The 14509-nt window shown below is 45.6% G+C and overlaps 1 protein-coding gene across 3 annotated transcripts in view; it reads right to left on the reverse strand.

The window, feature by feature from the left end:
* The window catches only part of LOC310687185 (uncharacterized protein), a 34066-nt gene that overhangs the window by 8382 nt on the left and 11175 nt on the right, over positions 1–14509 (reverse strand). For all 3 annotated transcript variants that reach the window (XM_083462006.1, XM_083462005.1, XM_083462007.1), the window contains 11 exons: positions 14013–14119; positions 12633–12759; positions 11101–11221; positions 10632–10717; positions 10250–10380; positions 8369–8428; positions 6261–6327; positions 5281–5375; positions 4077–4205; positions 2055–2169; positions 837–974 (listed from right to left, as the gene is read on the reverse strand). In XM_083462006.1, the coding sequence (XP_083318132.1) occupies positions 837–974; positions 2055–2169; positions 4077–4205; positions 5281–5375; positions 6261–6327; positions 8369–8428; positions 10250–10380; positions 10632–10717; positions 11101–11221; positions 12633–12759; positions 14013–14119 (1176 nt within the window). The remainder of the gene's footprint in view (positions 1–836; positions 975–2054; positions 2170–4076; positions 4206–5280; positions 5376–6260; positions 6328–8368; positions 8429–10249; positions 10381–10631; positions 10718–11100; positions 11222–12632; positions 12760–14012; positions 14120–14509) is intronic.

A 14509-nucleotide genomic window follows, 5' to 3' on the forward strand; every position in this document is an offset into this window, starting at 1 on the left:
GCGCTGAGCCATTGTGTCACAGAGTTTTGCTGTAAACCGCTTTGATATATTTTATGGAATGGCAGCAAACAAGTATTTTTATACATAAAATTGTCGTCATTGTCTTGTCATTCTGGGCTACAAGTGTGGAACCTTTTTCCTAGGTAGGGTCATGGTAGGAAAAGTCAGCTGGAAGGGACTAATGGTGATGGTGATCCAGTGACAGATGTGTTTGCAAGGCTGCATGGTTCTACATCAATAATGGGGAACCTGTGGCCCTCCAGGTGTTAAAGGCAAAGGGACCCCTGACCATTAGGTCCAGTCATGGCTGACTCTGGGGTTGTGGCGCTCATCTTGCTTTACTGGCTGAGGGAGCCGGCGTACAGCTTCCGGGTCATGTGGCCAGCATGACTAAGCCACTTCTGGTGAACCAGAGCAGTGCACGGAAATGCCGTTTACCTTCCCGCCGGAGCGGTACCTATTTATCTACTTGCACTTTGACGTGCTTTCAAACTGCTAGGTTGGCAGGAGCAGGGACCGAGCAATGGGAGCTCACCCCGTTGCGGGGATTTGAACCGCCGACCTTCTGATCGGCAAGTCCTAGGCTCTGTGGTTTAACCCACAGCACTACTGGACTACAATTCCCATCATCCCCAGCCAGCATGGCCAATGATCAGGGGTGATGGCAGGTGTAGCCCAGAGCACACAGGTTCCCAACCTGGACAAACAATGCTAAGATAGTTTGGCCACAGTCTGACTCAGTATATAAAGCAAATGCAGTATATTCCTAGCTTTGATGGAGTGGGGGGGGACGGGACACAAAAGATTCCTGGCCTCCACTCTCAAAAGTGCCTCACCTGCCGAAACAGGATGTCCCAGGGTCCGGTTGATTGCTCTTAGTTCCCGTAGATTGGGGGATATGCAGGCCAGGGCTCTCCAGCTTTCTGAAAGGAATGGCTTAGAAGCCTTGTCCACATCTGTCGGCTCATAACACACTTCAGAAGAGCATCAAATCGGGTTAGTCGATCTGACCCGACATACGTGAATCATATATATTCAATGATGCATCTCTCTAGTTTACAAACATTGTCTTTCTATTAAAATGTCCAGGGCAGTACCAATGCTATAAATCTGGTTGGCTGCTGAGAAAAGCACCAGGACACACACAAAAAACCAGCTTGGACATAGAGCTTTAAAGTCTAGACCTGTGCCTAGAAACACAGCACAAAAGGAAGCCCGGATGAGGCCTCCACTGACATTTACAGATGTCACTATTCAAATACAATGGTTCATAATCACTTGAGATTTCATCACATTGCATTCTTAAAATGTTGATTTACTGTACAAGAGCTAAATGCAAAGAAAATATATATATCATTGTCATCAAGATTCTATTTATATGCCACCCTCTCTCAGAACACAGGGCGTTGAGCGTAATTGTTTTCCTGCAGTTTGCAAATAAGCAGCAAAATAAGCCAGAGTGAGATGATGCCGGGAACATTCCCTTACTAGGAGAAGGTGGAAAGGGACGTAGCTTAGTGATAGAGCAGCTGCTTTGCATGCAGAAGATCCCAGGTAATTGTTAGAATTCCTGCTCCATGACTGCAGCCATGGGGTTTTTGTCTATCACATGATGGTATATGTTTTGACTCCACAGAGTGGGAAGTGACGGAGACAGGATGTTTCTGTTACTGTGTTCCGTGAAGAGGGACTCTTGTCCTTTGTTCTTTTTCTCTTTGCTGTCTGATGCTAGAGAGAGAGGGAGCCATGTTGCAGTGCTCTGTGTGTGTTTATATGTAAATAAACGATTAACCAGGAGGGAGAGAAGATGCCAGTTGGGCATGTGTCTCTGCCAGGGTCCTACTCGAGTGTAGGCCAAGCTCCTGACAGTAATATCCACAATGTTGCCACACAGGGCTGAGAGAGGCCCCTGCTTGAAACTCGAGAGGCACTGCCAGTCAGTGTGGACAATACTGAGGTAGATAGACAAAAGGTCTGACTCTCTATAAGGCCACTTCCTGTGCTCTGCTAACACAATGCATTTTAGGCTGTGCTTTGTGAGTGTCCCTTCTTACCTGCTAGGTGATGTTCCCTGGCAATCTGACAGACATACTGAATAGTGGACACGGGCACATTCCCATCAATGCACACAAGTGGGGCCGAGCAGAGAGTCTCCTTGAACGTGGACACCTGGAGGAAATTGCATGAGAGACAGAGACAATATTGGCAATTGGAAATCCATGTTTATTCCAGGAATGAGATGTTCCTCTTTTCCTAAAGTAAAAGAAGGAAGTTCTGTGGCTGGGCATATGCCACTTGGCCAGGGTCTTCTGGCTGCTCCCAGTGACATCACTCTGCTGCAGATCCACCATCAGCAACAGACCCAGGTCCCTTGCAGAAGCATGCAGCTCCAAGTGCGCCACACTCAAGGGGAGTCCCACAAGTGAGTGTTGCCACGACTCAGCTTCCAATTCTGGTGGGATGGGTGGAACCAGATCTGAGTCATCTCCATAGCTTTAGTCCTGGTCTCAGAACCCTGATGTCATTCTTGAACTCTACAGCTTTGCCTTAAGATGATCTGTACCTGTAGCCTGAGTTAGGCCATTGTAAGCCTTGAAAAAAAGCTTACTTACTCACACGTAAGAAGCTTTGGGACTGGAGCTAGGACAAAAATGAACTTTTTGTGGATAGGAAAGTGATGGGGAAACACTATAAAAATGTGGGATGATGATGAGACGGCATATAGCCAACCTGCAAACACATCAGGATGCTTAGTAAGGAGCAGATATTGAGCCATCTTTGCACAAGCAATTCAGGATGCTCCATGACCAGGTCATCTGGCGGAGCCTCAGAAGGAGGTCTCCAAGGTGTAGACCAGGCTTCCTCAACCTCGGCCCTCCAGATGTCTTTGGCCTACAACTCCCATGATCCCTAGCTAGCAGGACCAGCGGTCAGGGATGATAGGAATTGTAGTCTCAAAACATCTGGAGGGCCGAGGTTGAGGAAGCCTGGTCTAGGCAGATGCCTTCCCCACAAACCAATAGGGCTTAGTTCTCAACAAACATGAACAGGATCCAACAAATCCAAGGCATTCACGTTATTTTAAAACAAGCAGTAGAATCATATGGTTACTTAGAAGTAAGGCCTGTTGGTTTCAGTGGGATATACCCCTTGGTAAGTAGGCATAGGATTGCAGTCCCAACCCTACTATATGAGTTAACTAGTGTAGACCTAGCCTAACGTTTTGCCCTGCATCCTAGTCAGGGGTGGGAAACCTCTGATCATACAGAGGTTGCTGGCTTGCCATTCCTATCATCCCTGGCCCCACTGGCTCAGGCTGATGGGATTTGTAGTCCAGCAGGCTCCCCACTCCTGCTCCAACAGCCTCTTGCATTCACTGAAGGCGACATTGCAATCAGCATCCATCAACAGGTAGAAGCCGGCAGAAATTCTGAGGCGCTTTTGTTGCTGTGTTATTCTGTGTGAATCCAAGGGAATCATATATCGTTTAATAGCTGTGCCTCCTTTTTTCCTTCCTTTAATAATGAAATGGGGATTGGAAAAAGGTAGTGAGAGGGTGGGAACAATGACCACTTTTTTCTTTCCAGGAGCTAAGCTTCAGTCTTTTAAGGGTCTTGTTGATAAGTGGATTACTGGCAGGCATTCATACCTTCTTAACCAAACAGTATCAGCTGTTAAGTGCAGACTTGGGTGTTTTTCCCCCCCAACAGGCTTTTTTTATTAATAGGGGGAAAGGGTGGGGTTGCACTTGAATCACTCCTAATCACCCCTTCCATTAAGTGTCCCAAAAATGCAACTCAGCCACCAAGGAGGCTATGTTTATCTGTGTTTCTACAGCTCGGCACGTCTTAAAAACACAGTCTGGAAGGAGTTGTGGGTGGAGGCGGCAGTGGCAGAAAGGTGGCTTTCAGCACTCCATCACAATGCCACCTTCCAGAATTACCCAGTTCTGGATTTCCCCTTTGTTTCCTTCCTAGGTACCCTGAGAAAACATCCTCTGCCCCTTAGGAAAGCAGAGGGCACCATAAGCAGAAAAGAGGCAGTGAGATTTCACGCTGCACGCAGAAGGGTCTTACGTATTGCTCGGTGATCTGCTGGTGGATGTCCATGTCTCCCAAGCCCAGGGAGAGCTCACCGCTGCCTGTGAATACGGAACAATAGGTGGCTGTGTTGTGCCCTTCCAGTCGCAAGACACCTCTCATGTCCTCAAAGTAAGGTAGGGGGAGAAAGACAAATTTAGTGTTCTGTTCTCTGCAGCTCATTCGGAGCAAAATGTGCACCAGCGCCTGACCAGCTAGTGAATGTGCTTCATCATCTGCATGATGAATCTGGCCTCCAGTTCAAGGAGACCTGGAATAACACCATGAAGCAAATGTTAATCCAGGAAGCATCACATAGGAGCAGACTGGGACAGGTAGGCGCATCCCAGGTGCACCTGGGTCTCACTGATATCCATGGCCCTGGAGCATGCAGGCCTCTCAACTTTTCCCGGCTCATTTCTGTTGCCTTCTAAATCTGCTGCCTCAATTCCACATTCTCTTTAGCTTAAAAGAGGGGTGATGAATCATTCTAGGCCAGAGAGCCGCATTCCCTTCTGGACATCCTTCTGGGGGTCCCATTCCATTGGTGGGTGGAGACTGACACAACAGTGGGCAGAAAAAGGAATGTAAAATTTACACCTTTTGTACAGCCGGCTGCTTTCTATATACACGCCCCTCTTGGTCCTCCGTCCAGACAAGGAAGAGCCATTATCAGAGTTCAAAGACACATTCCAGCCAGGCCTTGCTTACTCAGGGCTGTGACCTAGAGCGAGGCAGATGTAGTCTGGGGAGAGTTTGGCGGGTCAGGTGGATCTGAGATTCCCCTCCTCTAACTTCCCTGCTATGGAAAGGCTGTAGCTCAGTGGCAGAGCATCTGATTTGCCTGCAGAAGGTCCCTGCTTCAATCCCTGGCATCTCCAGTTAAGACTTAGACGCCCTAGAGAGCTTCTCCCAGTCAATACAGACAATACTGAGCCGCACAGAGTGGCTAGGGAAATCCAGCCAGATGGGTGGGGTATAAATAATAACATTATTATTGTTATTATATTATTATTATTATATATGGACCTCACCTCTGACTAGTTATGAGGCAGCTTCCTGTGTCCCTGAAATGAAGGGCTCCCACAAGGAATCTCATAGGAAGCAGAGAGTGGGTACCTGGGACTGGAATGATGAAATTTTGTGAAAAACAGCCACCCTGCTACGGATTAGTTTAGAATAACCATAAGCTGTGAGCTACCATATGCTTGCAGTAGCGTAGGACGGACTCTGAATGCTCATCCTTCCCCATGACAGAGATAAAGAATGGGGTCTTCCCAAGACGACTTAAGCAATCTGAAAATGGAAGATAAATGGAACAAAGCTGGATTATCTGCCAACAACCCTAGAATCTGAAAGTCAAGGTAGAAGCATTCTGGGGTCATCAGTCAGTGAAATATCTACTGCACTCTTTTTAATTTATATAGGAAAGTGCCTTTTACCAGGCCAAACTATCCATCTGGCTCAGGATCAATAATCTGTCTTTTGAACAACTAGGAAATACCTGAGAGATGCCCTTTCCCTGCTCCTTACTGAGGATGATGCAATCTAGGTCTGCATGTGAGGAGAGGTTGCAGTTTGAGATGGAGACTAAGAGAGATGTAACACTCTCAGATTCATTATGTTTTGGTGGGATTCAAGCACAACATACTGACAGATTCAAGTTGCACAAATGTTGTTGGTTGGGAGGTCTTGCGCAACAAATCCACTTCCCCAAAAGATTGGACTTTTTGCAGTAAATAACACACCCTGTGAAGTGTGGGATAATACTTCGTTTGATGCAACATCTTCAAACCTCCCCACAAACAAATCAGAATGTATCCTCATTAAATATCCAAAATTGTCTAATCTGCCTGCAAACAAATGAGGACGAATGCTGAATAAACAGGTCATGTGGAAGTGCCAGAAGAGAGTGTTTTGGGGTGCTAGCTGTCTCCCTTGAGATCTGGGAGCAATGGACTGTTCCCACATTAGATCTCCAACTATGCTCAACCTGTATATTTGTAAATAAAAAGCAAATATCAAAAAAGCACCAGACAAGCCCATCCAATGACCTCCTTTCCAACAAACCTGGGGAGAGTTGAGACCCTGGAACTTTCTAGCTCAATGATGTGGAGGCTGAGCATAGCAATATGCTGGACCCAGTATCTCCCTGCAGAGAGCAAAATTAGAATGAATTACCTGCTAGATTTCTCCCTACACCTCCAAACGACTGTCTCACTGTTGATGGATTTGTCTGTCCTCCACCCTGCAAATGCAGAGAAATCAACAAAACAGGGCAAAAATTAGATATGCCTTGATTTTCCCAGATGGTACCATAATGCTACTGCTGTCAACACTGGCTCCAGTTAAACCCAAGTTCTATGGAGACTATTCCAGTTTATGTGATCTCATGGGACTGGAACACAGGAAGCTGCCAAGTTTAGACTATTGATCCATCTGGTTAGCATTGTCTACTTTGACTGGCAGCACCTCTTAAGGCTTTCAGGAAGGAGCTTTTTCCAGCCCGATAAGAAGACACTAGGGATTGAGCCTCAAAACGTCTATATGCAAGGCAGGTGCTCTAACAATCACCTATGGTCTTTCCCCATCCAAAATGAGCTAGGCTACAGCCATTCCTTACAATACACTTATTTCTGACATCTGCTGAGGATCCCATATTTCTTCTAGAAATGGAAAATCTATAAAATCCAATCGTCTACTAGGCCAACATTCATCATGGTTTGTACTTTTCTTCTGTCTCCAAGGATTAAGAAGTGTTTTCTTAGTTAATTGTTAATTAAACAACCATCACACTCTTCCATTTCTGTCTTCATCCACTTGTCAGCTATTCAGAAAGGTGGCCAGACATTTGGCTAGGGAACTCTGCTCACTTTTACCAAAGAGGTGTGTCGCATTACTTGGCATCAAATGTTCCACTAGATGACATAGGGTGAACAACTCTATTTATCACCTTTAAACCCTCTTCTTTTTCCGCACTCCACAGAGTTTTCATCACTTATTATGGAACGTTTTTATTTCTCTTAGCTCATGGGTCCATGTGTATGATGATGACAACCATCATTTTTATCATAGCAACACCTGTGACCCATAAGAAGTGGCTGGGAGGCAAGTTGTACCACACCTAGGCACCACAAGGCAGTGTTAAGCTGCCGCTGCTGTTGCTACTACCTGCCTATGGAAGAATGCGCCCTTCTTTCCTCCTGTAGGGCGCTGGCATCTCTGGCAGCAGGAAACAAGTAGCTTACTCTCTGCACCACTGTGGTAAATTGCCAGACAAACTACTGTATTACAGTGACACTGCTACATGTGGCCAAAGGGTGGTATTGCAGCTTAGCACAAATCAGGTGGGAAAAAGGGACCAATAGGCTTTTCCCTGATTCTGTAAACCTTTTGCCTCTGAACCAGTTTCTCAGTTTAATCCAGCCTTCACCAATCTGGTGCCCTCCAGATGTTTTGGACTACAATTCCCATCAGTCCTCACCAACATGGCCATGTAGTCCAAACCATCTGGAGGGCACCAGATTGGTGAACCAACGTGTCACTCAAGTACATATTCCCAAACACCAACTTATTAGGCATGTGTTCCAAAACTGCTGGTTTTACTTATATTTCAATAAATCTTAGATCTACCTGTTTCTAAAGTTATATTTTAATGGTATGCTTCTTATGGATATTTCGTATTGTTTTATGTAAACCACATAAAGGTTTTTGTTGATTAGGTGGGTTATAAATCTTGTTAAATAAATGAATTATTGAGCTGCTCTCGTGGGGCAGACAGACGTACCTGGGAAAAATAGTAGCTTGGGCTTTTCTATTGCACCCAGAAGACTGCTTCCCCCACCTTCATTTCTCTGATGACACAAATTCTGCCTTCACATCAACATCTGTATAAATCAGGCATAGGCAAACTCGGCCCTCCAGATGTTTTGGGACTACAACTCCCATCATCCCTAGCTAACAGGACCAGTGGTCACGGATGGTGGGAATCGTAGTCTCAAAACATCTGGAGGGCTGAGTTTGCCTATGCCTGGTATAAATCCTCAGATGGCCCATTTCTATCTGCCCAGATCTGCCCGTTTCTAACCACCTATATACCTGTTTGCCTGCCTAACACCTTTTAGGCTTGGCTACCTGCCTAGGCAGTACCTGCTTGCCTCCAGACTGCCAGCCCTTCTACTTCCTAATAGTCTGGAAAGGTGACATGTGAGCTCCTTGCATCCAGTGAGCTTTACAGCAACAGGTTAGGGTAAGGAAAATGGAGCTTAATTATTGCTAAGTGCAATTACCACTATTGTTGCATCTCTTGCCTTGGCTATGAAATCGACGTTGATACCACCAATGACCACCTGAAAGGAAAACAAGAGGTGGGTGGGTCAGAGGGAGGGAGAAGCCATCAGCAGAGGTCTCTTCCAGAGCCCTTCTTCCAGGACATGCCCACAAAGCCAAGGCTGAGGAACCTGCAGCTGTCCAGACATCATTGAACACCAGTTTCCATCAACTCTGACCTTTGGCCATGGGGATTGGTTCTTAGGGGTGCTGGGGTCTAACGCCATCTGGAGGGCCACAGTCTCCCCAACCCTGCTCAAAGCAGAAGACAACCACAGTTTTTGCAGTGCCACCGAGGCAGTAGAAACAAAGGAGGGTTATTGAGTCCTTGGTGGGCTAATAATGATCAACACTTGGCTTGGTGGATCAGAAGTTGCGCAGAAGCTGATCTAGATACGCCCCTCATATTAATGAAAGCTTGGTGTGCAGTTCTCAGACAAGAGAAGGAGGAGGCATGTTTCAAGCAGATGCTTGAAAGTAGTAAATTCACAGCAAGGATAGACAATGTGGTGGCATCTGTTGTATATATTGTGGACTACAACTTCCTAATAAGTTGGTGGGTGTTGTAGTCCATAACAAGAGGGCACCTTGTTATCTATATGTGCCTCACATTATGTTGCATTTTCAAAGTCTTCCATAGGCCACCTTGAGAGGGTTCCCTGAAAGGCAGTGGGAGCAAATAAATCAACTTTGTCTGCAGAAGAATGGTCAGTGCAATTCAACCAAAAGGTCTTCCTTTTGCCCTAATGCATATTGTAAATAAACAACCTCCAGAGAGAAAGTACAAAATGATTGTCAAATTGCATTTTTAAAAACTCTCAAAATAGTCACTGTCCAACATTCATGCAACATCAGACTGCTGATAAACAACTCAGCATGTTTGCTGGAGGTTATGTTTGAGTATCCATTTTAAAATGGATGTGTTAGTTTGTGTTAGTGCCCCTGTGGATGGCCTGTGGTTGAAAATTCATTAGGCATTCCTACCAAAATAAGTTACTGCTTTTAAAAGCACTTCCTTGAGGCATGCCTCTTTGCTCTTCTTGTCCGATGACGGCAACATTTGCATTTCCAAGCAAGCATCATTGTGATAAAACAAACATTCTGTTTTCATACATGATTGGTGTACATACATCATAAACTGGCATCAGCGAGGAATTTGACTAGATGACTTTTAAGATCTCTTCATTTCAGCTCCACGTTTGTGACTTTTTGTGTTGTTTTACCTACACTGAGATTATCTCCATTTGAGAAAAAATATTTTGCAGGGAAGCACTGCTAGTCGTAGAGAAGGCAAAAGTGGTGGCTGACCTAAAGACCCTCATTTGACATAAGAGTCCCATGGACTGCAAGAAGATCAAACCTCTCCATTCCTAAGGAAATCAGCCCTGAGTGCTCACTGGAAGGACAGATTGTGAAGCTGAGGCTCCAATACTTTGGCCACCTCATGAGAAGAGAAGACTCCCTGGAAAAGACCCTGATGTTGGGAAAGATGGAGGGCACAAGGAGAAGGGGACGACAGAGGACGAGATGGTTGGAGAGTGTTCGCGAAGCTACCAGCATGAGTTTGACCAAACTTCGGCAGGCAGTGGAAGACAGGAGTGCCTGGCATGCTCTGGTCCATGGGGTCACGAAGAGTTGGACATGACTAAACGACTAAACAACAACAACAACAACCACCACCAGGTAAGCTTTGTGCAAAAAAATCTGGATGAATGCTCAATCATCACGTTGCCTGGAGGAGCCCGAGGCCAAGATCGCAAGGTTAAGGCGATGTGCAAACGAGCTGCAGCAGCCAAGCTGTTTCTGAGAGAGTAGCGACCCTTACAGAGCAGGCCACTCACCGGTCTTGGTACAGGAGATACTTTTTCATTTTGAGCCAAGTCGTCTCTCCAGCCCTGGGCTCTTTGGATCTTGTTCAGGGCCACAGCTATGCGGCTGCCCACCTTGGCGTTGTTCTTGATCAAGGCAATATCTGATATGGGGAAGGGTATGATGAAAGGAAAATAAAAGCAGAAGAACCCGAGAACTAAAAGAAAAGTAGGTGTAAGAAATTGGTGCAAAGATCTCCCTCTATTTTAATTTCCCAGAATGCTGCCAGTATAATGTTGCGCTGGGGCAGTGTAAGATTTCCAGAATGTATGGAGAACATGGGGGGGGGGGGGAATTATGCAATTGGATTTTGAGGAGGGGAAGTAAGAAGCGAGCATTTTCAGGAAAGGATACTGGATCTAAGTGACTCCCCACTAGATAACTTGTTTAGCTTCTGCAGCAAGAAGGGTGTAAGCTCCTTTCCTGTAATCCCCTTTTCCCTGCAAATGTAAGAAGAGCAATCTGGATGAGAACCAGGAATTTCATATTTGTATATGAGAAGAGCACAAATAAATCATCTTTCTATCCATAAAAGGGGGAAACACACCAGGTGGCCCTATCTATGCTACAAACTTAATAAATATATGCATTGATTATCCAAGGTGAGCTCAGCTCAGGCTTTTAAGTGAAGGAACTTGATTGGAGAAAACCTGCCCCTAGAGGGCACCCACTGGCTGGAGCTTGGGTGTCAGAGGCGGCAGGGATCTGTGGACAACTGCCCCACTCCCTCTGGCTGGTGCTCTGGCAGACAAAAGGAAGACAAACAAAACAAACCCAGAACTTTTGTGTTATGAAAAGTTACGGGATTTCAGCAGCAGCTTACCGAGCCTCTCTCAAAGCCTGCTGGATTGCTTCTTCAATAAGCTGTCCTGAAGCCGCTTGATCCTCAGGGCAGGGCACTGCAATCAGCACTCCACTGCCCAACTGCAAATTCAGGGACCTGGCTGAGGAAGAAAGGCCATTAACTGTGTTTCTCTGCTGAATAACTCTATCAACAGGTGACAAAGGTGGCATCACAAATTTCATCGCTTATAGATGTATATGCATGCGCTTGCAATTTATTTCTTCATCCCAGTGTCAACTGCTTTGCACCCAACGAAGTTTAATGCAGCCGTCCAGACGTTTTGGACTACAACTCCCATCAGCCCCAGTGAGTGCATAGATACGTGGGGGCAGCCATCCTTTTTTTCTGTACAATTCCCCTGGAAACAGGCGGCACGTTATGACATACAGTCACTTTCTGGACCATTCTGAAAGAGATTTTAGCAGTGTAGCATCCTGCTACTTAGCAGCTCCAAGTCACAACAGAATGTTTAAAAAAGAAAAATTATAAATAATAATTATTTTGCTTACGTTACATTCCTTTGAAGGTGACCCGGAAACTACAACTAATCCAGAATGCAGCAGCTAGACTGGTGACTGGGGGTGGCCGCTGAGACCACATAACACCGGTCTTGAAAGACCTACATTGGCTCCCAGTATGTTTCCGAGCACAATTCAAAGTGCTGGTGCTGACCTTTAAAGCCCTAAACGGCCTCGGCCCAGTATACCTCAAGGAGTGTCTCCACCCCCATCGTTCTGGCGGTTCCCTCATTGCGAGAAGCAAAGCTACAGGGAACCAGGCAGAGGGCCTTCTCGGTAGTGGCGCCCGCCCTGTGGAACACCCTCCCATCAGATGTCAAAGAGATAAACAACTACCTGACATTCAGAAGACATCTTAAGGCAGCCCTGTTCAGGGAAGTTTTTAATGTGTGACATCTTATTGTATTTTTGGTCTTTGTGGAAGCCGCCCATCTGGCTGGGGAAACCCAGCCAGATGGGCGGGGTACAAATAAATCATTATTATTATTATTATTATTATTATTATTATTATTATTATTATTCCAATCCACGCGCAGAGCCAAGACAGTGAAACAGGCATATTCACTCTAAAGAGCAGGTTGAAACAAGGTGGCCACCCACCACTAATTTCAGTAGGTCCAGTGCAGGAACCCCACCTTTTTTAGACAGACACCCCTAAGCTGTTGAGCTTCTTTCAGCAGAAAAAAAGCCCTGGGTCCAGGGGGCTCTTGGTCACTTGGGGTGTAAGAGGTTGCCAGGGCCGCTGCCCCTGCCAAGTCTCAACACCAGGATACTGAAAACAAGAGAAAATATCCAAGGATGGAAAGGAGCACGTGGGACAGATTTGTCCTGCTCCCATGCGCATTTCTTCAAAAGTAAACCCAACGGACTACAATGGGCTTTGTTCCCCACTATGTGGGCAATGAACTTCCGCCTCAGGGAAACTGAGAAGCTCATTGGTTTGAACTCAAACACTCCATTCTCAAAAAACTCTCTGTTCCACAGACAGCTCACCAATCAGCTGTGCAGCAGCATCCTCGTTCTGCACATGATATGGGGCCTGGAAGCCGCTCTGATGGCAGAAGAAGGCTGGGAACTCTCTGGAGTCTCCAAAGGTGGCCACACAGACACCTTGAGTCTCCTGCAAAGGTGAAGAGCGGGGGCAAAATGAAAATACTATACGTGGTATGAAAGCAAAAACCATCTTTGATGGGTTATGGACCAAATCACTTACCACACTACAGAATCAAATGAAATTTCCATGATCCCAGGTCAGACCATTGGTCCAGCTAGCTCTTCACTGTCTGCTGCAATGGGCAGGTGTCTTTCTTAGATTGACTAGCTGAGGGCCCTGCTGCCTGGAGATGTCAGAACTTAGGGACTTTTGCACCCGTGACACAAGCTGTATCACTGAGGTACAGCCCCTCGCCAAGCAGTAAACCCTTACCACTCTCACACAAAAGGATAAAATACAAGCCCTTTCCTCCAGCTCCATGGACTTGATAGAATCCGATCTCATGAACTAGATGCAGCAAGCCCAACAAATCTCCTTCTTGTTTTGTCTTTGAACTGTGTCTACAACCTCAAAATATATACATTTTAATTGCTATAATCGCTATAATGCATGTGGGCTTCCTGTGGCTCATGGAAGTATTCATTGCAGCCCACTGTGGGTACACAAGCCACCCAACTACTTTTAGAATAAATTAGGTGAAAAAATTTCTGTGTTAGAAACTTAGGCCAGTTTCAAATCAATTTGATTAATACTTTGGTTGCAAAGGAACATTCATAAAAACAGATAATTTGCCTCCTTCACTTCCACTACGCTCAAAAGAGGGATAGGCATATCTGTCAGTTTCAGTTTCTCCTTTTCCCAGTGTTAAGTTCAGTTTTCCACATTTCCACATAAGTTTGCACTTTTTAAAGTTCTCATGAAAGTTACTAAGCATTTTAGTGTAAATTATATTCACATGCAATTTTGCCTAATATAGATTTTTTTGCAAAGCAAAAAAAATTTGTAGGTTCTTTTCACTAGCATATGCATACTTTGCCCCAATATATGCTTTTTTGTACACAATACTTGGCCAGAGAACCGGATTGCAAAATTCGGAGAACTGAAAATTCAGAAAGCTGGCTGTGTTTTGGTTTGCATATCGCTTTGGAAAGTATAAATTACGGGGGCTTGCCTTTAAATGTGAACTTTATCAAATTCTCCACTATCCCTACTTCAGAATATCAGAGTTCTGAGCAGGACAGCCATGACAGTACAACTATCCATTGAAATATGGGAGTAAATTCTACGTGAAGCTGGAACGACAGAACTGAGAAAGGCCAGATTAAACCAGCCTTCTGTCTCTTGTTCCTTCCCTCTGCACTGCATTTGTGGCTCCTTACCAGATATTCCAATGTCCTGCCAATATCCAGTATAGACTTCACACCTGCAGAAATCACGGCAACTGGAGTACGGCCTAATTCTGTCAGGTCCGCACTCACATCCAAAGCTGAAAAGGACAGGGAGAAAAGACTGAAAAGACAGTGGCCCTGCCAAAATTCATAGCCACCAAAATGGGCAAACTGGTGGGGGTGGGAACCATCATAATTCTGTATTAAAGTAGCATATGAAGTTGCCTTATAATGAGTCAGACCACTGGCTCATCTTGCCAGTACCATCTAATTGGCTGTGGCTTTCTACGGTCTGAGGGTCAAACAAGATGCAACTTCAGCAGAAGAATCCAAGAGTGGTGCATTCCATGTTGCCACCAGAGATGAAACAGGAAAGTGCCATCCTGCCCTTTCGCCGCTGCCATCCCTGCTGAAGCCTCCCTTACCTGGGTTGTTTGGCAGCATCCACAAAACGGCAGTGGCAGGATCTCATGGACCAAATGAGAATT

Source organism: Podarcis liolepis (assembly GCF_965112155.1).
Source record: "Podarcis liolepis genome assembly, chromosome: 10".
Taxonomy (NCBI): Eukaryota; Metazoa; Chordata; class Lepidosauria; order Squamata; family Lacertidae; genus Podarcis; species Podarcis liolepis.